The sequence below is a fragment of the Sus scrofa genome, chromosome 15 (genome assembly GCF_000003025.6).
Source record: "Sus scrofa isolate TJ Tabasco breed Duroc chromosome 15, Sscrofa11.1, whole genome shotgun sequence".
Classification (NCBI taxonomy): Eukaryota; Metazoa; Chordata; class Mammalia; order Artiodactyla; family Suidae; genus Sus; species Sus scrofa.
Genome location: NC_010457.5, coordinates 81,742,281 through 81,765,810, shown reverse-complemented (window position 1 = coordinate 81,765,810; position 23,530 = coordinate 81,742,281). Strand labels below are relative to the sequence as shown.

The 23,530-nt window shown below is 35.4% G+C and overlaps 1 protein-coding gene and 1 pseudogene across 5 annotated transcripts in view; one reads left to right on the top strand and one right to left on the bottom strand.

Moving 5' to 3' along the window:
- The window catches only part of LNPK (protein lunapark), an 84,070-nt gene that overhangs the window by 39,896 nt on the left and 20,644 nt on the right, over positions 1-23,530 (top strand). For all 5 annotated transcript variants that reach the window (XM_013984286.2, XM_005671972.3, XM_021074605.1 and 2 more), the window contains 3 exon segments: positions 5,614-5,697; positions 5,780-5,831; positions 23,299-23,511. In XM_013984286.2, the coding sequence (XP_013839740.1) occupies positions 5,614-5,697; positions 5,780-5,831; positions 23,299-23,511 (349 nt within the window).
- On the bottom strand, positions 15,286-16,483 carry LOC110257196 (annotated as a pseudogene).

Genomic DNA, 23,530 nt, shown 5'->3' with positions numbered 1-23,530 from the left:
TGAGGAAATATTGATAGTTCTCAGTAATACACAGATTGTGATATGATTGGTTTGGTTTGCTGATGTGATAAAAAGGAGAGCTGATAGTATTGATCAGAGCCAAGTCCTACTTGTACCAAAATAAAGAAATATAGATTAAAATAGACAAGGAGGAAAACAAAAGAAAAAAGGGGAAAAAAAGAAGAATAAAAATTTCTAAATAAGATGCTGATTCAATGTCCGTGGCATCATGTGACCAGAGAGCAGAATCTTAGAGAACATATGATTGGGGGGAAACTTTCAGAGAGAACTTGGAATATTCTGTGAGAGGGCACACTAAGCTATTTACTTCTTTAATAGCCCTTGAGGGAATCACAGCATAAAAGATGCTCCATCTAGGTCTGACAGTTGGGAAATTCAATTCAAGGTCCAATAGTTTTGTATATCTAATGGTTCATGAGGCATCAATATTACAGAATAGTTCAGTATGGCATTTCTCTTGCAGTAAGATTAAAGAAAAACAAATTGGCTGCTCTAACTCATTTTATTATTTAGAGAACACAATATTCATTGACTTGTTGATTATAGTACTGTTGCTGTTGGGAACTAGTCCCTGGCCTTTATTGCCCAACTCCTTAACAGAGCTGCTTTGTTTGAGAAACTTTACACTTTATTTAGAACAATAGGTGTTAAGGGTGAATTTGAAGGAGCACAGTGCTAGCTAATGATTGTACTGGTGAAAAAAAAAAAAAAGACATTAATTTTTGAGCAAAAGCAAAATGTCATCAAAACTGATCTTGTTCATAAATGTTGAAATTTAACTCTATTATAGCTTCAAAAATGCTGGCAGGAAAAATAACTATTAGTTTAAAATCATCCAACTCCTAACCTTTCTTTTTTACTAAAAAATGAATATAAATTGTATTTACTACTTTATGTTTTATTAAAGGTGGTTTTCTCAGGGATGCTTTTCTTTCTTTTTTTAATGTCCCCATCTGTGGCATATGGAAGTTCCTGGGCTAGGGACTGAATCTCAGCCGCAGCTGTGCTGCAGCTATGGCAACATCGGATCCTTTAACCCACTGTTCTGGGTCAGGGATCGAACCCGCACTTCTGCAGCAACCCAAGCCACTGTGGTCAGATTCTTAATCCACTGTGCCACAGTGGTAACTCCAAGGATGCATTTCTTTAATCTGGATGGATTTATAATGTAATTTTTAATTTGTGAAAATGGAATTTATAACAATAAATATGAATTATAAATTGATTAAAAGGTTAAATTACTTAGGAAAATGAGTAACAACATTTTAAATCTAAGCACTTAATATAACTATTTACTTGTTAAAATAAAACTAGGAATTAATCTTTACCTAAAAAACCTCTCAAGTTTTTGTACATTTTGCCTCTCACATGTTTTGCGGTCCTTAAAAAAAAAACTTTTAATTTAAAAAATATCACTGTTCAATGGCCTAGTGGGTAAGGATCTGGTGTGGTCATTGCCGTGGTGCTGGTTCAATTCCTGGCCCAGGAACTTCTGCATGCATGGGCGTGGCCAAAAATCACTATTCAAGAGATAATTTACAAAAAAACCACTATTCAAAATCAAAATTCCTCAAAACATAAATCAAAATGACCTCTTTAAGTGGCTTCATGAAAATACTATACTTTTTCAGATAAGTACAGGTATTTCTATGTGATAATTCCTTTCTGGCATTTCTCAGGAAATTTATGTTTTTTCCAAGTCCTGAGAAAAATTTGTTGAGAAATTGGGAGCATGGGAACAAGTGTTATAATTTTCTGAGAGTTAAAGCTTAACAGTCACTGCAGATGTTACTGGTTCAAAGGAATCCACTAATGTCAGTTGAAAGCAAGAGCAGGAAATGCTGACATGCTGGGCTAGAGGTTAATGTGGACATTTTAGGGAACAGGACAGAAGCACATAGAAAAGAAGTGGCACATCCTAATTAGTCAGTCATTCTTGCTTTTGTGGCTATGCTATGAGTATGTTTTTATGGGCCCTGTGTTAATGGTGAGTTATTCTTACAAATAAATACTAGTTAAGTTTATATACATAGTATATACTATACAAAATCCTTGTGATAGTCCATGAAATAAATTTTGGAGGCAAGAAAATCCTTAATTTGGCAATATTAGCATGTGATTCTGTGTTAACCTCACTATAAGTTTCAAATGTTATATTTTCATATTACCTAATTAGTTTGCTGGCATTTTCCAGTGTTTGGATATTCACTATAGGCTGTCAATCTTTGTAAATACTTTAACAGAAGAAATATAGAGGGATGTTACTGTTATTGTGAAATACTCCTGTATGAAATCATAAAATAATTTAGACTCTGAATTAGTAAAAACAATATTGATTTCAATAGCAAAACCAAAACTTGGGTAAGAAGACTATTTTCATCATTGTAAAAATATGAGTTTAAATGATGCCACATGAACCCTAGTGCTGTGAATTGAAGATGCTTTTGGGCATACTCTTAATAGTTTGACCAAAGTCAATGCAAAATGAAAGAAAATTTTCTACATCTGGAATATTTGTTATGAAGCAAGGATCAAGAATGTTGGATAGGGCAGTTAATAGCACTTTGCATGTTTTAAAACTTTATTTCAAGAATTTTAATTTAAATGTAGAATTATCTTTTCAAAATAAAAAAATTGACATTTATTTTGTGTTAGTGTTCCCTTCATTTAGTGTCCTTTCAATGAAATTCTCAATCAAGTAGAAATAATTTTTGTATGTTCTTAAAATATATAATCTCACCAAAATGATGTTGATTCATAATAAATAAGCAACCACATGTTGAGTATACTCTTTTTTAAATTAAAAAAACTCTGAAGCTTTTAGTATAACCATATCACAGAAAAACAATTTACTCCTTGTTATAGCATTCATTTTTTAAAATGTATAAAGTATTGTGAAGAATACAGAGTAACTTATAAGTTAGGGAATTCTAAGAATTCAGTTTCTCATTCCTGAATCCTGATATTGATATGTTGGATATTTGAAAACACTGCTTGTTTCAGACCCATTCTGAATAATTGAGGTATCATTGAAGGTTATGTGTTTCTGTATTAGGTACTATTGTAGATTCTCCTACATTATTTAAATTGCACAGCAATGGTATGAGAAAGTATTAGTGTTTCTGCTCTACAAAAGGAGAAACTGAGGCTGACAAACTTGCTCAGTCTTTCTACAGCTAATTAAGAGTAGAGATGTGATATTTTCCCACTGATCAGATGTCTATTTATAAAACAGATTATTCACTTAAAGTATTGTGGGATAAATGTATTAATTAAGCTGTTATGTGGGAAAAAAAGCAAGTGCAAAAGAAAAAGAGAATGGATTTGTGTATTTTGCTTTTTACAATGATTTTATTTAAGATAGTTTACATGCACATAGACATAAACACGAATACTTGCTGAATGATTTACTAGAAATGGCATTTGTTTGGTAAAGTCGCATTTTGGTTTTGAGTTTTGTGTATTGTTTTAAAGATCACAGTTGTATTGGAATTCTTGTCATGGTTCAGCAGAAGTAAATCCGACTGGCATCCATGAGAATGCAGGTTCAATCCCTGGCCTTGCTCAGTGGATTAAGGATGCAGCATTGTCTTAAGCTGTGGTGTAGGTCGCAGATGTGGCTCAGATTCTGCATTACTGTGGCTATGGTGTAGGTCAGCAGCTACAGCTCTGATTAGATCCCTAGCCTGGGAACCTCCATATGCAGTGGTTGCAGCCCTAAAAAGATGGAAAAAAAAAAAATCACAGTTGTATCTGATCTTCTTTTTAAGCCTAGCAGTGGTCTCACTTTAGAATTGTGCTGTCCAAATCAGTAGCCCCTAGCCCCATGTAGCTTTTTAAATTTACATTATGTGGAGTGGAATAAAAGTAGCTACAATTCAATTCCTCAGTTGCACAAGCAATATTTTAAGTCATCACATATGGCATTGTAGCTACTGTATTGTGCAGATATAAATCACTTCCATCATTACATAAAATTCTATTGTTAAAACACTGTTCTAGGAGTTCCCGTCGTGGCGCAGTGGTTAACGAATCCGACTAGGAACCATGAGGTTGCGGGTTTGGTCCCTGCCCTTGCTCAGTGGGTTAACGATCCGGCGTTGCCGTGAGCTGTGGTGTAGGTTGCAGACGCGGCTCGGATCCCGCATTGCTGTGGCTCTGCGTAGGCCGGTGGCTACAGCTCCGATTGGACCCCTAGCCTGGGAACCTCCATATGCCGCGGGAGTGGCCCAAGAAATAGCAACAACAACAACAACAACAACAAAAGACAAAAGACAAAAAAAACCAAAAAACAAAACACTGTTCTAGACAATCAAAAATTAATTTGTAGAAATCAAGGATTTAGTTCTTTGCTATTTTATGTAGATTATGTTGATTTGGGGATACGACCTATCTTACCCACTCTCTATCCCCATCCCCAGTTTTTCACCAACTCTAAAGTGATGTTACATTTTCTTTACATCAGAAAATTGCACTTGTTTTGAGACTCTATCATTATTTCGAAATAATTAGAAAAATGCTTTAGTTTCACTTAATGAGAAATCTATTAACTACTATTGTAGCAGCATATTTTAAACTATTTAAACTTGTTAAATGTGCTCTGCTTTGCATTCTAAAACAAATATTCTTTGGAATAAACATGGCATTTAATGAATCTAAGTGGCTGTCGGTGGTCACTGAAAAGATCCTTTTCCAAGTTTTGCAAAAGCATTTTCTATACATCAGCTGTTTATTCATAACTATGACTGTCTTGTACTAAAGTTAAACTTTTTCTGATATTGGGCTATAACTGCTAAAATGATACTTTACTAGTGTTTACTTTTTAAATTAAACCCATATATTAAGCCATAAAGTGACTTGAGTGCATTGTAAACAAAATGCTGTAATAATGAAGTGCTTTATTTACAGTCCCTAATATGAGCATAGAATTCAGTAAAATTTTTTCTTCTTATTATGTACAGTTTTTTCCCTCTAAAGTTGTTTGAATCTAAGTTAAAAAAGGGGAGCTTCAGCTTTTAAAGTCATTTGAGCAAACTCCATGAGAGAGCATGGCTGTTCTCCCAGTTAGTGGGTTTTCACTGCATTTCTCAGCAAGCTAATTGCTCCTGCTAATAAATAATCTAAAATCGATGCTGACAGCAGTTAATTGGCACAGAGATTTTATTTTGTAAAGCTCTTGGCTAACGACCTTCTTTAAATTAATAGCATTAAGTGCTATGAGGAAATAAATCTGAGGAATTGCCTGTCATTTGCTTGTCATGTCTAATAACTTCCAATAATGATGGCTGATAGATTTTTGCACATTCCATTATTGAAGTTGGTGCATGTAATTATTCTCCTCATTATACATAAACAATTAGCAATATTTGGTATTTCCTTGCAGTAAAGCTGTTAAATGCAAGTAACATATTAGCGGTTAGAAGCTATTTTAAAATCTGGATTTTAATTACTTGAATATAGGAAGTCTTTCATGCTACCTGTATATAATATGTGCTATTTATTTTAAGCCTTGTGCTTGAATACTTTTTGAATAGGACTTATAATGTATGTGTGTTTTAACATGTAACAATTTATGGAACTTTGTATTTGCAGCTTGAAGAAGTCATGGAAAAAGAAACTTATAAAACGGCTAAATTAATTCTTGAAAGGTTTGATCCAGATTCAAAGAAAGCAAAGGTAAGGCTGTGATATCACTACTGTTTTATTATAAATTGCATATTGTTGTAGGTCACTGTAATAACATTATTGTATTTGACAGGAGTTTGAGCCGCCATCTGCTGGAGTAGCTGTAACTCCAAGGCCTGGACAAGGTAAATAACTTTGTAGAAACTGCTGCTGCTGTTGGAAAGATCCATATTTACCCAAGTGAGTTCAAAGGTGTGATAGAGGTGTGTAAAAACTTATGTAGACTGCTTTTATGCTAATTTCTATTTGGTAATTTGGGATATGACTTGAAGTAGATGGCAATATATTTCATTTTGATTTTATAGGAATATGTTGATAAGTAAAGATGTTATCCATTGAGGTTAAATATATAATTAGTTTTAATCTTTTGAAGTTAAGTGATTTCACCAGTATTTTGTAAGGCTTTTTTTTTTTTTTTTTTTTTTTTTCCCTATTGAAGTAAGAATCTGCTGGAATATTCACTATTATGAAAATTCTTAAATTTTTATGATTTTTGAAGTAATGAAGATTTTTGTCAGATTTGAGTTTCTTCTAAAATAGCACCTTTAATTAGGAAGAGAAGAAAATAATTGAGAAATGAGAAAAAAAATTGAATTACTGCTATATAATAACATTGTCTTTCTTTTTGAGATTATATCGCTAGATTACTAGTGAAACCATTACTATGATATCATTAAATAGTACATTATTTAAAAAATATTATTTTAAGTAGTTACATAAAGCATTCCCAAGACTGGCATGTGAGAAGATATTTTTTTTTTTTTTTTTTTTTTTTTTTGTCTTTTGTTGTTGTTGTTGCTATTTCTTGGGCCGCTCCCGCGGCATATGGAGGTTCCCAGGCTAGGGGTTGAATCGGAGCTGTAGCCACCGGCCTACACCAGAGCCACAGCAACGCGGGATCCGAGCCGCGTCTGCAACCTACACCACAGCTCACGGCAACGCCGGATCGTTAACCCACTGAGCAAGGGCAGGGACCGAACCCGCAACCTCATGGTTCCTAGTCGGATTCGTTAACCACTGCGCCACGACGGGAACTCCTGAGAAGATATTTTTGAGTTTGCATTGGCTTCCCTCTTTGTTCGCTTCTCTGGAATATAATAATATACAGGCATACCTCAAAGATATTGCAGGTTTGGTTCCAGACCAGCCCAATGAAGTGAATTTAGCAATAAAGTGAGTCACAGGAGTTTTTTGGTTTCTCAGTGTGTATAAAAGTTATATTTACACTATACTGTGGTCTATTAAGTGTGCAATAGCACTGTGTCTCAAAAAACAATGTACGTACCTTGATTAAAAATAGTTTATTGCTAAAAAATGCTAACCATCATCTGACAATGCTGGGTTGCCATAAACTTTCAATTTGTAAAAATTCATTTTGTAAAAAACCTCAGTAATTCTGAAGCACAAGAAAATGAAGCACAATAAAACGAGGTATGCCTGTAGTTTGTAAGGCTTTTGTTGCAATATACAATGTACTTTAAAAAATGTAACTTCTAGTCTTATAAATAAACAGAATTGGAGCCTGGTTTATAAAGTTAGGGTGACATTTAGACCTTTGAGAAGTCAGTCCTTTTGTAAATATCCACAAAGATTGTGGGTACTAAATAAGCCATAATAGTTTTAGGTTTTCTAATTGGTGGAGCTATGTGGGAAGAATCCCACCCCCTCCTATCTTTCATAAATAGGATTCCAGTTTACAGAAATATTAGCCTCCTCTTTTGATAAATGTAGAAGTTTATCAAAAGTTATATAAAAGTTTAAATATGTTAAAACAAATTAGGCATAGATACTTGCAGTGAAACATCTACTTTCATAATCAGTTTAAATTTTTTTACAATTTGTACTTCTTTCCAATAATTGTAAACAAATTTTTGGCCTGTAGGCCAGGTTAATATAATTTCTACAGCATTTTGTATAACTGGTATTAACTTTTCAAAAATACTTTTAAAATAACCTTAGTGAATATATGTCTAAAATGTGATATTTCGCAGAAAGCTGTTGCTGTTACTTTTTTTTCTTTTTGTCTTTTTAGGGTGGCACCCACAGCATAAGGAAATTCCCAGGCTAGGGGGCGAATTGGAACTGTAGATGCCGGCTTACAGGCTTACACCACAGCCGCAGCAGTGCAGGTTCCTTAACCCACTTCCTGATCAAGGCCAGGGATGGAGCCTGAGTCCTCATGGATACTAGTCAAGTTTGTTACTGCTGAGTCATGATGGGAAGTCCTGTTGCTGTTACTTTTTTAAAAATTTGTTTTCTCATTAAAAAAGAATAGATGGGAGTTCCCGTCGTGGCGCAGCGGTTAACGAATCCGACTAGGAACCATGAGGTTGCGGGTTCGGTCCCTGCCCTTGCTCAGTGGGTTGACGATCCGGCGTTGCCGTGAGCTGTGGTGTAGGTTGCAGACGCGGCTCGGCTCCCGCGTTGCTGTGGCTCTGGCGTAGGCCGGTGGCTACAGCTCCGATTCAACCCCTAGCCTGGGAACCTCCATATGCCGCGGGAGTGGCCCAAGAAATAGCAACAACAACAACAATAATGCCGAGGGAGCGGCCCAAGAAATAGCAACAACAATAACAACAACAACAAAAGACAAAAAAAAAAAAAAAAAAAAAAAAAAAAAAGAATAGATGTGTGATTCCCTTTATTGACATTCTTAAGCATTTATTAATATTTAGGCAGTAAATACCTTTAAGAATCTAAACTTATTTTTCCTTAGAAACTTGAGACCCCGATTTTTTCTTCCTGATGTCATAATTATAGAAAAACCATTGCTGGTTTCTCTGGTTTGGCTTCCTGCAGCACTACTTTTAGATATTCTTCTGGAGAGAATTAACATTAGCTCTAATATAAACGAATCATGCACTGAAAAGAATGTATTAAGTAACTCTTATGTGTAAACATCAGGAGGAATAAAGCCATGAATGTAATGTGGTTTTTGACCTTACAAAGCTTGTAACATATTTAAAAACTTTTTTTTTTTTTCCTTCTGGGGTACACTATTCTAGTATTCCTACCTTTTCTAGGTCTGTAGTTATTAATTGCTCTTTGGAATTTTTTCCCTATTTAGAAAGATCATAAACTATATCTCAACTTTATTTTACTCTTGAGAATTATAATTTCGTTTTCTTGTTTAATTTGATCTTGTTACTGTCATTTTTATAGGTGACTTCATTGTATACTTCATTTAAATTCTGTTTCTGTGAGTTTACTATCAAGTCTTTATTTTTAGCTTTGAACCATTGTTAGTTCCTTCCTTCCACTTCTCCTTCTTTCCCTACTCTTTCACTTCTTCTCTTCCTCCCCCTTTCCTTTCTTTTACCTATTTAAGAACTTAAATAATAGAAAATGGAAAAAAGTATTAAAGGATGTATGTATGTACATATTTGGCACATGAGTAGATCTGCTCTCCAAAATGAATCTTTTTTTTTTTTTTTTCCTAAGTTCTTTTCCTTCATTCCATTCTCTCTCTCTGGATTCCTAATCTGAGAAGAATCTATTTCCTGTGACTATTCTCATGTCACTTTATTCTTTCATCTTTTTTAAAAAGAATATATTTTATTCAAATTGAATCTTAATTATGATGCTCTCATTTTACCTGCTCTCTTATATGATTGCTGAACCAGAATTTTGATTAATGTGCAGTAGATAGCTTTCTTTTATTTTTTTGAGGTATTATATGTAATGATATATGATTACAAAATTTAATTTGATTAGGTTTAGCACTAAAAGGAATATATTTGCTGAATATAATACTAACCTGGCCGCCAGCCTCCTCTCTCTCTCCCTTTTATCTCTTATGTTTTTCTTTATTTATTAAAAATTTTATTGAGGTATAATTGACATACAGTATTGGTTTCAGGTGAACAACATAGTGATTCAACATTTATATACATTACAAAATGATCTCCACGTTAGGCATAGTAACCATCTGTCACCATGTAAAGGTATATTCCCTATGCTATACAGTATATTATATCCCCATAACTTATCTATTGTATGACTGGAAGTTTGTACTTTTAAATCCCTTTCACCTGATTCTTCCATTCCCCAACTCTCCTTACCTCTGGCAACTACCAGTTTGTTTTCTGTAACTGTGAGTCTTTTTCTATTTTGTTTTGTTCGTTCCTTTGTTTTGGTGTTTAGATTCCACATAAAAGTGAAATATTTGGTTTTTGTCTTTCTTTGTCTGACTTATTTCACTTGGCAAAATACCCTCTAGGCCCATCCCTGTTGTTGTTGTATATGGCAAGATTTTATTCTGTTTTATGGCTGAGTAATATTCCATTGTGTGTATGTGTATATATATATATATATATATATATACCACATCTTTATCCATTCCTTTATGGATGGACACTTAGGTTGCTTCCATATCTTGGCTATTGTGAATAATACTGCAGTGAACATAGGGTTGCATATATCTTTTCAAATTAGTATTTTTGTTTTCTTCAGGTAAAAACCCAGGAATGAATTGCTGGCTCTTCTAGTTGTTCTGTTTTTATTGTTTGAGCAAACGCTATACTGTTTTCCACAGTGACTGCACCCAATTGCATTCCCACCAACAATGTATGAGGGTTTCCTTTTGCCCTGGCCAGCACTTGCTATTTGTTGTCTTCTTGGTAATAGCCATTCTGATAGGTTCAAGGTGATAGCTCATTGTGATTTTGATTTGCATTTCCCTGATAATTAGTGATTTTGAGTATTTTTTCATGAGTCTGTTGGTCATTTGCATGTCATCTTTGGAAAAATGTTCAGGCTCTCTGCCCGTTTTTAAAATCAAATTGCTTTTTTTTTTTTTTTATATTGAGTTGTGTAAGTTCTTTGTATATTTTAGCTATTAACCCCTTATTGGATATTTCATTCACAAATATCTTTTCCCATTCAATAGGTTGTGTTTTTGTTTTGTTGTTGGCTTCCTTTGTTGTGGTTTTGTTCTGCTTCTTTCAAATTTTTCATTTGATTAGACCCATTTGTTTATTCTTTCTTTTTTTTTTCTTGCCCGAGGAGAGAGATCCAGAAAGACATTGCTAAGACCAATGTCAAGACTTTATTGGCTATGTTTTCTTCTAGGGGTTTTATAATTTTAGGTTTTACATTTAAATCTTTAATCCATTTTGAGGTTATTTTTGTATATGTGTAGGAAAATGGTCTAGTTTGTTTATTTTGTATGTAACTGTCCAATTTCCCCAACACAATTAATTGAAGAAACTGTTTTCTCCACTGCATATTCTTGCCTCCTTTGTCATCAGTTACTTGATTGTAAGGATAGGCGTACTTCTGGGCTCTCTATTCTGTTTCATTGATCTATATGACTGGTTTTGTGCCAGTATCATACTGTTTTGATATGATAGCTTTGTAGCATAGTTTGAAATCACAGAGGGTGATAACTCTGGCTTTGTTCTTCTTTCTCAAGATTGTTTTTGCTATTTGGGTTCTTTTATGGTTCCATACAAATTTTAGGATTGTTTTAGTTCTGTGAAAAATGCTATTGGTATTTTGATAGGGATTGCATTGAATTTGTAGTATGGAGATTTTAACAGTATTAATTTTTCCAATCCATGGACATAGTATATCTTTCCATTTATTTGTGTTGTTATCAATTTCTTTCATCAATGTATTGCAGTTTTCAGAGTACAGGTGTCTCACTTTCTTGGCATTGTTTTTGATGCAATTATAAATGGGATTTTTTTCCTAGCTCATGTTTTTGATGCAATTATAAATGGGATTTTTTTGAATTTCTATAGCTTTTATTCAGTATCTATCATGTGCCTACAAGGTGCAAGGCATGATTCTAGGTACTAGGGACATCTCTCAGAAACTCTGGAAGACAGGCAATAAACTTGAGAATAAGGAAGTTACGATAATAATATTAGATGCTAAAGATGGAGCAGTGAACAAAACAGAAATAAAATCCTTATCTTTGCAAACTTCCATTACAGTACCTTATATTTAAGTTTGTTCAATTATGCTGGCTTGTTATTGGTAGCATATAACTTAGATTTCCTTCTAGAGTTTCTGCTTTAATCAGCAGACTGGGTGCCTTAATTCAAAGATTTAGAAGTTAGTTGGCAACTTAAAAAATTATCTTTTTTCATTCTCTCTTAGGCATTAATAGATTTTTCCCATAGTAGCAGTGCAAATAACAGTGAACTTTCTGTGTGTTTGCTGTCTATTGATGACTTAGTCACAATTTATTTATTTATTTTTTTTTTGGTCTTTTTGCTATTTCTTGGGCCGCTCCCGCGGCATATGGAGGTTCCCAGGCTAGGGGTTGAATCGGAGCTGCAGCCACCAGCCTACGCCAGAGCCACAGCAACGCAGGATCCGAGCCGCGTCTGCAACCTACACCACAGCTCACGGCAATGCCGGATCGTTAACCCACTGAGCAAGGGCAGGGACCGAACCCGCAACCTCATGGTTCCTAGTCGGATTCGTTAACCACTGCGCCACGACGGGAACTCCTAGTCACAATTTAAGACTTAGCTATACCTAATATATTAGAATTATAATTTTGAAATTTACAGAGTTCCTGCTGTGGTGCAGTGGGTTAATGATCAAGCTTGTCTCTGTGGAGGCACTGGTTTGATCCCTGGCCCAGCACAGTAGGTTAAGGATCTGGCATTGCTGCAGCTGTGGTATAGGTTGCAGCTCTAGCTCAGAGTCCATCCCTGGCTTAGGAACTTCCAAATGATGTGCGGGTGGCTGAAAAAGAATAAAAAATGTTTATTTTGTAATATCTTCTGAATTCTTTATTTATAATTTGGTAATTTCCGTTTTCTTTTTTATTTTTACATTTTTTAAAGTGTAGTTGATTTACAATGTTGTGCCAATAGCTGCTGTATGGCAAAGTGATGCAGTTATATGACTTTTCTTGTATTATCTTTCTTTTATCTTCCATCATGGACTATCCCAAGAGATTGGATATAGTTCCCTGTGCTGAACATTAGTACCTCATTGCTTATCCATTGTAAATGTAATGTTTGCATCCACTAATGCCAAGCTCCCAGCCCATCCCTCTCACTCCTTCCTTCCCCTTAGAAACCACAAGTTTGTTCTCTGTATCTATGAATCTGTTTCTATTTTGTGGATAGGTTCGTTTGTGCCATATTTTAGATTCCACATGTGCAATATCATATGGTATTTGTTTTTTCTTTCTGTCATACTTCACTTAGTATGATAATCTTTAGTTGTATCCATGTTGCTTCAAATGGCATTGTTTTGTTCCTTTTTATGGCTGAGTAATATTCCATTATATATATGCACCATATCTTCTTAATCCATACAATCTGTTGATGGACATTTAAGTTGTTTCTACATCTTAGCTATTGTGAATAGTGCTGTGGTGAACATAGAGGTGCATGTATCTTTTAGAATTAATAGTTTTGTCCAGATATATGTCCAGGAGTAGGAGTGTTGGATCATATGGTAGTTCTATATTTAGTTTTCTGAGGTATCTCCATATGTTTTACATAGTGGATGTACCAGTTTACATTCCCACCAACAGTGTAGGAGGATTCCCTTTTCTCCATACCCTCTCCAGCATTTGTTATTTGTAGACTTATTACTGGTGGTCATTCTGGCTGGTGTGAAGTGGTACCTCATTGTAGTTTTGATTTGTATTTCTCTAATAATCACTGATGTTGAGCATTTTTTCATGTACCTACTGGCCATCTGTATGTCTTCTTTGGAGAAATGTCTGTTTAGGTCTTCTGCCCATCTTTTAATTGGGTTCTTGTTGTTGTTATTGAGTTGTGTGAGTTGTTTGTATATTTTAGAGATAAGCCCTTGCTAGTTGCATCGTTTGCAACCATTTTCTCCCATTGTGTTGTTTGTCCTTTTTTTTTTTTTTTTATGGTTTCTTTTGCTGTGCAAAAGCTTGTGAGTTTGATTAGGTCCCAATAAATGGGATTATTTTCTTAATTTCTTTCTGTTAGCTCAGTACTGTATAGGAACAAATACTAATTAATATTAACAAATGCTAATTAACATTAGCAAACGTTAATACTGTAATACTGATTTTGTATCTTTCAACTTTACCAAGTTTATTAATTAGTTCTAAAAGATTTTTAGTGATATTTTTAGACTTTCCTATATGTAATATTACATTATCTGAAAATAGTAACATTTTTGCTTCTTCCTGTTTGAATGCCTTTTATTTCTTTTTCTTGTCTAATTGCTGTGATTAAGACTTCCAATACTACTTGAATAAATGTGGCAAGATTGGGCATTTTTATCTTATTCCTGATCTTAGAGGAAAAGCTTTCAACTTTCTCTGTTGAGTCTGCTGTTAGCTGTGCGTTTGTTATCTGTGGCCTATTTTATGTTGCAGTATGTTCCCACTGTACTCACTTTATTGAGAGCTTTTTCTTTTTTTACTCATATGTGGATATTGGGTTTTGTTTAATGCTTTTTTGTGTTTGTTGAGATGCTTATGATTTTTATCTTTTGTTAATGTGTTGTATCACATTAATTGATTTGTGGACATTGAACCATCCTTGTATCCTTGGGGATAAATCCCACTTGATCATGGTTTATGATCCTTTTAATATATTGTTCAGTTTGGTTTACTATGGTTTGAGGATTTATTCATCTATATTAGTGGCCTGTAATTTTCTTTTTTAATAGTGTCTTTGTCTGGTCTTGGTATCAAGGTAATAGTGACCTTATGGAATGAATTTGGGAGTGATCCTTTTTTTTTTTTATAATGACTTTTATTTTTTACAATATAGCTGGTTTACAGTGTTCTGTCAATTTTCTACTGTACAGCAAGGTGACCCAGTTATACATACATGTATACATTCTTTTTTCTCAAATTATCATGCTCCATCATAAATGACTAGATACAGTTCCCAGTGCTATACAGCAGGATCTCATTGCTTACACATCCCAAAGGCAATAGTTTGCATCTAGTAACCCCAGACTCCCAGTCTATCCCACTCCTTCCCCCTTGGCAACCACAAGTCTGTTCTCCAAGTCCATCAATTTCTTGTCTGTGGAAAGGTTCATTTTTGCTATATGTTAGATTCCAGATATAAGTGATATCATATGATATTTGTCTTTATCTTTCTGACTTACTTCACTTAGTATGAGAGTCTCTAGTTCCATCCATGTTGCTGTAAATGGCATTGTTTTGTTCTTTTTTATGGCTGAGTAGTATTCTATTTTGTATATATACCACATCTTCTTAATCCAGTCATCTGTCAATGGACATTTAGGTTGTTTCCATGTCTTGGCTATTGTGAATAGTTCTGCAGTGAACATGCAGGTGCATGTGTCTTTTTTAAGGAAAGTTTTGTCTGGATATATGCCCAAGAGTGGGATTGCTGGGTCATATGGTAGTTCTAAATTTAGTTTTCTAAGGTACCTCCATACTGTTTCCATATTGGTTGTATCAATTTACATTCCCACCAACAGTGTAGGAAGGTTACCTTTTCTTCACACCCTCTCCAGCATTTGTTATTTGTGGATTGGGAGTGATCCTTATTCAGTATTTTTGGAATAGTTTGAAGAGGATAGGCATTAACTCTTCTTTAAATGTTTGGTACATTCATCTGGAGTTTTGTTTTTTGTTTTGTTTTGTTTTTTATGTGTGTGTGTCTTGGTTGCTTTGTTCTTTTTACAAATTATAGATATGTATAGCTGAGAACTCAGGATTTCTAGCCAATAACCACAGAGTTAACACCATCTTACAAATTAAAAAAAGAAAATGCCAGAGACATCTTTAAATGCCTTTTCACACCAACAGCAAAGTGCACAGGGTGAGGAGACCCTTTTTTTTTTTTTTAATGTTTGGAAATACGTACAACTTTGATACAGGTTCTGGGTGCTCCAAACACCCATGGACATTTCATGTAAACCACTGACAATTTCTAGAGACTTTGATATGATCATGATCCAATTGGGTATTTAAATCTAATGAGGGCAAGAGACACAGCTCAGGTAAGAGGTGTGTCCACCATGGCACTCCCTACTCTAAGGTATTCACAAGGAGACAGAGCAAACAGTTTTTTTATTCATCCTCCTCCTCCTCCTCCTCATCCTCTTCGTTGTCTTCATCATCCTGTTCCATATTTTTTTCTGGGCAACTTTGGCAGGCCCCTTGATGCCTTGAACTTCTGTTTAGACTTATAGTCTGCCACATCCTTCTCATACTTCTCCTTCACCTTCACCACTTTGTTGATGTGCAGCTGCTTCTTGCTGTCACTTAAGTTATTCCACATCTCACCCAGCTTCTTGGCCATGTCTCTGATGGAGATGCCAGGATTGGTATGTTTAATCTTGGGGCGGAATTCTGAGCAGAACAGGAAAAATCCAGACGAGAGCCTCTTGGGGGCATAAGGGTTCTTCTTCCTGTCTCCCTTGGCTGGTCCATAATCCTTCTTTTCCCAATCATAGTGCACCTTATCTGCCTTCACCATTTCATCAAATTTAGACTGCTCCTTCCCAGACATGGTCTTCCACCTCTCAGAGCACTTCTTGGAAAATTCAGCAAAGTTGACAGGGATCTCAGGGTTTTTCTTCTTATGTTCCTCCCTGCATGTCTGCACAAAGAAGACATAAGCCGACATCTTGCCTTTTGGTTTCTTGGGATCATCTTATCTATCTTGACTGTATTGTTTGCTAGTCTGGGCAGCACAGGCATGATGCGCAGCTCAGCTGGTATTTTTTTTTATTATTAAAAAATGTATTAAAATATAGTTGATTTACAGTGTTCCTTCAATTTCTACTATACAGCAAAGTGACGCAGTCATACATATATGTACATTCTTCCCTCTTTTTTTTAAAAATACATAGTTCCCTGTGCTCTACAGTAGGACCCCATTGCTTATCCATCTCACATGTAACAGTATGCATCTATCAACCCCAGACTCCCAGTCCATCCCACTCCCTTCCCCGTGGCAGCCACAAGTCTGCTCTCCATGTCTATGATCTGTCTCTCATTTGTAGATAGGTAATTTGTCCGTATTTGCTATTTCTTTATAATTTAGTCTTGGAAGATTGTACATTTCTATGAATTTAACCGTGTCTTATAGGTTCTGCATTTTATTGGCTTATGATTGTTCATAGTAATCTATGATCCTTTGTATTTCTGTGGTCTTGCTTGTAACTTCTTTTATTCCTGATTTTATTTATTTGGGTTCTCTCTTTTTTTTTCTTGTTGAGTCCGGCTAAAAGTTTATCATCTTATGTTTTCAAAGAACCAGCTTTTAGGAGTTCCCGTCGTGGCGCAGTGGTTAACGAATCCGACTAGGAACCATGAGGTTGCGGGTTCGGTCCCTGACCTTGCTCAGTGGGTTAACGATCCGGCGTTGCCGTGAGCTGTGGTGTAGGTTGCAGACGCGGCTCGGATCCCGCGTTGCTGTGGCTCTGGTGTAGGCCGGTGGCTACAGCTCCGATTCAACCCCTAGCCTGGGAACCTCCATATGCCGCGGGAGCGGCCCAAAAAATAGCAACAACAACAACAACAACAAAGACAAAAAGACAAAAAAAAAAAAAAAAAAAAAAAAAAAAAAGAACCAGCTTTTAGTTACATTGATTTTCTTTCTATTGCTTTTTTTTTTTTTTCAGTCTCTTTCATTTGCTTTTGGATCTGTTGAGTGGGAGTTTAATCCAGGTGGTAGGCATTTAATTATTTAACTTGGAGCTTAGAAAGAAGGTTGAGGTTATAGATACAAACTAGGAGTCATTGGGAAGTATAGGTGATATTTATTGAAACCATGGAATTGAATGAAATTGCCCAAGGAGAGACAATACAGTAAGAGGACCTGTGGCAGAACACCAGGGAACATTAACATTTAAGGGTAGATAGATAAAGAGGAGCCTAGGAAAAGGCAGAAGAAGTGGTCAGAGTTAAAAGCAGAACTAAACTGACATCTAGAAAGTTGAAATGTAAGTAGGGATGATATCCACTATCATACTCTGCAAAGGGTCAAGTAACCAGAAGACAAATGAAGCCATTGAATCTGACAGGCTATATAACAGACTGAGGGCATCATTGTCATACAAACTTGGTCTGAATTCTGGCTCCATCTCTTAACTTTACTGTGAGAATTTTGGCACGTTACTTGGCTTCTGAGCTTTGGTTTCTTCTTCTGGAAACTGAGAATAGGAGTTATCTCAAAAAGTTGGTCTAAATATTAGGTGAAATTAGTAACCTCATTTAAAATGTGTAGAGCAGTTCCTAGAAGATAGTAGGGATTTCGTAAAGAATAGCTATAATAATTATAATAGTAATGGTGATGTTATAATTTGGTAACCAAAGCAATAGTACTTTCAGTGGTGGGTGATACTCTGGTAGCTAAGGAGGACCAGAAATCAGATTGTGTTGGACTGAGGAGTAAAATGTTAGGGAATTTTTTCTTTCTTTCTTTTTGTTCCTAAAAAACTTTGCCTTAGGGAAGAAAGGGGTTATGGCATCACTTTTGTTAATAAAAAGTCGCTGACCTATTGAGAAAATGATTTCGGTAGAGAAGTCAGGCAGAAGTAGAATTTTTTTAAAAAATTCTTTTTGGGGCTGTACCTTTGGCATTTGGAAGTTCCCAGGCTAGGAGTCAAATCAGAGCTGCAGCTCTTGGCCTATACCACAAGCACAGCAACACGGGATCTGAGCCACATCTGCGAACTACAGTGCAGCTTGCTGCAACTCCAGATCCTTAACCCAATGAGTGAGTCCAGGGATTGAATCCGCATCCTCATGGATACTGGTCAGGTTCTTAACTTGCTGAGCCACAACGGGAACTCCTTGAAGGTGCTTGGTATGAGTAGGATGTGAAGAAGATGATATAGTGAATGTAGACTTTAGAAAATTTTCAAAGTGAAAGGAAGAGATAGCAGATATATGATCTTTATTATTTTGATTATTTAAGGGAATCAGTTAAATATAAACAAGAGACCTGAATTTATATGAATTCAAAAATAGAAACTCTCCTGAAGGTATATCGCTATGTTCTATCTAACCACATCTCATAATCACATAAAGAACTAAATTCACCGTAAATTTGAGAGTGTCCACATCTGCATATGTGAGTTATTCATAGGCTTAAAGATTTTTTTCCATGAATTACTAAAATCCTAGTTATTGAAATTTTTTCTTATGAGGCTTAGAGTTCAGAATGCCTTTACCTAGTGTTAGGGGAACTATGAGAATTGTCTTTGTAATTCTGCCAACACTAAAGAAATTTGAAACCCAAATTGGATGAAAGACTTTGCAGCTCACAAGAGGAACTGGTGGTATCAGCTAGGATGTAAATTCAGGCCTCCTAACTGCTGTATGGTGATCTTCCTGCTACAGCTTAATACCAAAACAAAGACAAAACCAGTATATAAATAAGCAGTATTTAAAAATCTGATAAATTAAGAGATAATTATTGGTATTACAGAACATTCATCTCGAGTTAATAGCAAGCTAGAGTAATAGATTTAAGTTTTTACATAAATTGTCAATATGCATTTTTAAACAAGTTCACAAATAACTTCAGGAAAACATTTAATTTGTAATTTAATATCTATTTTATTTTAATAATTACTTTAGAAATTCTAGGTAGTTTAGTGTTAAATTCACTGTAATCTCTGGACCCTTTAGATGTATACTACTTCTTAGTTGATGGTTATTAAGTATTTTTCTTGTGCTCTCGATAAATTCTTTGTGTTGATTATCTCATTTATTCTTTACAACAACCATAAGAAGTAAATGTTCTCATTATGAGGAAGCTGAACTGAGAGACAGTCGGTGTCCACTTGGAAAAGGCTTCATGCACATCTGAGAGACAGGGTGAAACTAAAATTGAAATGAGGACAGTTTGATTACAGAGTCTGTGCTTTCAACAACTATCCTATTTTATCATTATTTTCAATTTTATTTTCTTCCTTTTATTATGAAATAGTAGCTTTTATTCCATTTTGATTCTCTTTGCTTAATTTTGAATTTAAAACTATGGACGTGTTCTCATTCTTGGTGAGTGTGATTTTTATTGAATTATTGATCAATCATTGATAAGGATGTTAAACATCCTCTCATCAGAAATTGTTTTTATGGAGCATTCCTTATATTTTACCAGACTGATGTGGGTTGCTTGGTAAATCTTGTTGGAAGATCATATTTTGTGTTTAAATGTAGGAAATTTTCAGTATAACCAATATGACTACTTTATTGAGTACTAGAAACTTTTTAAGAGAATTATAACACAAAGCATTTGTAAATGGCATGTAGCTAAAAGTAGGTAAGTCTTAGATATTTTATTTTTGTCTTTTTAGGTTTGCACACGTGGCAGATGGAAGTTCCCAGGCTAGGGATCTAATAACAGCTGGAACTGCAGGCCTACATCACAGACACAGCGACTTGGGATCCAAGCCATGTCTGTGACCTACACCACAGTTCATGGCAATGCTGGATCCTTAACCCACTGAGTGAGGCTGGAGATCAAATCCGTGGATTGAATCGGTGTCCTCATGGTTACCAGTTGGGTTTGTTATTGCTGAGCCACCTCAGGAACTCCCATAAACCTTACACATATATTTTTTTTTTCCTTTTTTTTTGTTTTTAGGGCCGCACCCATGGCATATGGAAGTTCCCAGGCTAGGGGATGAATCAGAGCTACAGCTGCTGGCCTACACCATAGCCATAGCAATGCCGGATCCGAGCTGCATCTGCAACCTACACCATAGCTTGTGGCAACACTGGATCCCCAACCCACTGAACAAGACCAGGGATCAAACCTGCGTCCTCATGGACACCAGTCGGGTTTGTCATTGCTAGGCCATGACGGGAACTTCTTAGATATTTTAAATTGAGACTACCAGAACATTTCATAACACTTTACCAGATACGGATTTGGTATTGTATTATTGCTAGCTATTTTCAACCATTGTCATTGTAAACTCTTTGTTACCTGCATTTCCTATGGAAACATTGAAACTGTGTTTCTTCCCTTTCCTGACTTTTCTGTATCATTGTCCCCTTTTATCTACCTAATTTTAGATTTAGAAATTATTAACCCCAAATATCTTTTATGGCATGCTAGACATGGTGTCTTTTGTTAAATAATTAGTTATAGACCATTCCTATCAGCACATAAGTGATGTTAAGAGTGCTTTTATTCCTTTTCACAAGGGTAAGAGTACACTCAGAGGAAGCAGTCTCAAGTCTTTGTTCAAGAAGTGAAAGGATATTAGTGACTTTTAACATAGTCTAATGTTAAGCTTTTGTTTATCTGGAAGATAAATGTCATTTTTTTGAGTTATATTTCACCTGAAAATCTGCTAAAGAAATGATTTACAATATTTGATGCCGTTTAAAAAATTGATTTAAATGACCAAATATTCTTATGATTTCCTTGATCTCAGTACCTTTTGCAGCATTTAAAGGCTTTCCTAATGTATAACCATCTTTTAACATGTTCTTTGTGCATTAAAGATAATTAAGTGACCAGCTAATTTGCAGGAGATATTAGGATACAATTAGTGTAGGTAAAATCTGACATTTTCTATGAACTGTAAGTAGCCAAATATAGGGGCAGTTCCATTTATATACTGATGACATGCTTTTAATTTATTATTGCAGTGGCTGGGTTGGTGACTAAATTAAGAAGCAATGGAGGAGTTCCTGTTGTGGTGCAATGGAAACGAATCCGATTAGGAACCATGAGGTTTCGGGTTCGATCCCTGGCCTTGCTCAGTGGGTTAAGGATCTGGCATTGCCGTGAGCTGTGATGTAGGTTGCAGACGTGGCTCGGATCTGGCATTGCTATGGCTGTGGCGTAGGCCAGCAGCAACAGCTCCTATTGGACCCCTAGCCTGGGAACCTCCATATGCCACAAGTGTGGCCCTAAAAAGACAAAAAAAAAAAAAAAAAAAAAAAAGAAGCAATGGAAAATTAATTGGTCCAAATAATGGTGATTTGAAAATACTTAGTTGTATGAAAACACTGTCATCTGAAATATATATTCAATAAATACGAGCTATCAATTTACAGACACTATCTTATTTGTCACAACAATTCTGAGTTAGGATATTATTATCCTAATTTTATAGATAAGGAGACAGAGGCTTAGCAAAGTTAACCCATCTGAGGTCGTGTAGCTATAGCCAGGATTCTAACCAGACTTCTTTGACTGACTACAGGGCCCAGTTTCTTAACTAGTAAACTGAAATCTGATGTTCAAGCTGCACTCTTGACTGCAATGAACTTTTCATGAAAATCTTTAACTGTAAAATAGGGTCTAAATCTAAAGTATTTTGCTTCTGGAAGTATGCATTTTTTTACCAATTGTGTCAGTTAAAATTTAACTTCTTTAGTTTTAGCGTATACTTTCAGTATTTGTAATAATTTAAGGTGATATGTAGAATTAAAAAACTAGAAATGCTTCTTTATTTAAAATCTTACCATTGACATTCAAGTAAGTTATTGGTATAATGTGATATAATTGAATTTTATGTGATTGGGGGGGGGTGTCATGAAACTTTCTGTAAAGGACCAGATAGTAAATATAGTAAATGGCTTTGAGAGCCATATGGTCTCTGTTGTAACTACTCAACTCTTCTAAAGCAGCCAGAGACAATATGTAAACAAGAGCATTATTGTGTTTCAATAAAACTACAAAAAGAGGTGGCAGCCTAGAGGTTGCCAACCCCTGTGGCAGAAAATCTTGTCATTTTTGCAACTTAATTTATGATAATGCATTGTTTATGTAAAGTGGAAGCTTTTCTTTATTAAATGTATTGGCAAAAAAAGTTTATCCCAAAAGATAGCAATAGTATAAAGGAGAATGGGAATGGTACCTAATAGTAAAGAATACTTTTTCAAGGAGTTCCCATCGTGGCTCTGTGGAAAGGAATCTGACTAGTATCCATGAGGGTGCAGGTTCAGTCCCTTGCCTTGCTTAGTGAGCTAAGGATCTGGTGTTTCCATGAGCTGTGGTGTAGGTCACAGACAAGGCTCGGATCTGGAGTTGCTGTGGCTGTGTGTAGGCTGGCAGCAATTTGACCCCCAGCCTGGGAACCTCCATATGCCATGGGTGGGGCCCCAAAAAAAACAAAAATACAAAAAACTTTTTCAGCATTTCTATGATTGCTTAGATTACTTACCTCATAAGTTATTCTATAATTCCAGAATATACTTACTCCCTCATTTCTTAGCATTATCATTTTTTTATCTTGAAAAAACAATTCTGCAGTTTTCACGGGATTTTTCACTAATTCTAATACTATTTTTCAAAATAAATTCAAATAAAATACCCAGTTATGCATCATATAGCTTTATAATAATCCTCACCAGGTTATGATAATATCTTTCAGTTGTTACTTGAATATTTATCAGAATTAGTGAAAACTCCAAGGCTTGTTGTGTAAATGTATATATGCAGTTGAATTGTAGGTTCAGAAATGTAATACTCTATTTATACTGTTTTCAATGTCACATTTTATAAATTTCTTATTACAAACAGTTTTGAGCCTATAGATGCTTTCTAGTGCTACAAAACTTTATTAAATGCAAATTGTTTGTGTTATTAGCTTATGGTGATGTATTGGATATTGAACCTATATATATACACACACACACACACACACATACATACTTTTTATTCTTATTCTCAGAGATTCGTCAGCGAACTGCAGCTCAAAGAAACCTTTCTCCAACAACAGCGGACTCTAGCCAGGGCCCTCCTCCACAAGTTCCAGTATCTCCTGGACTACCAAAGGACACTTCAGCCCCTGGTGGACCCCCAGAAAGAGCTGTTACTCCAGCCCTATCGTCAAATGTGTTACCAAGACGTCTTGGATCCCCTGCTACTTCAGTGCCTGGAATGGGTAAACAGAGCACTTAATG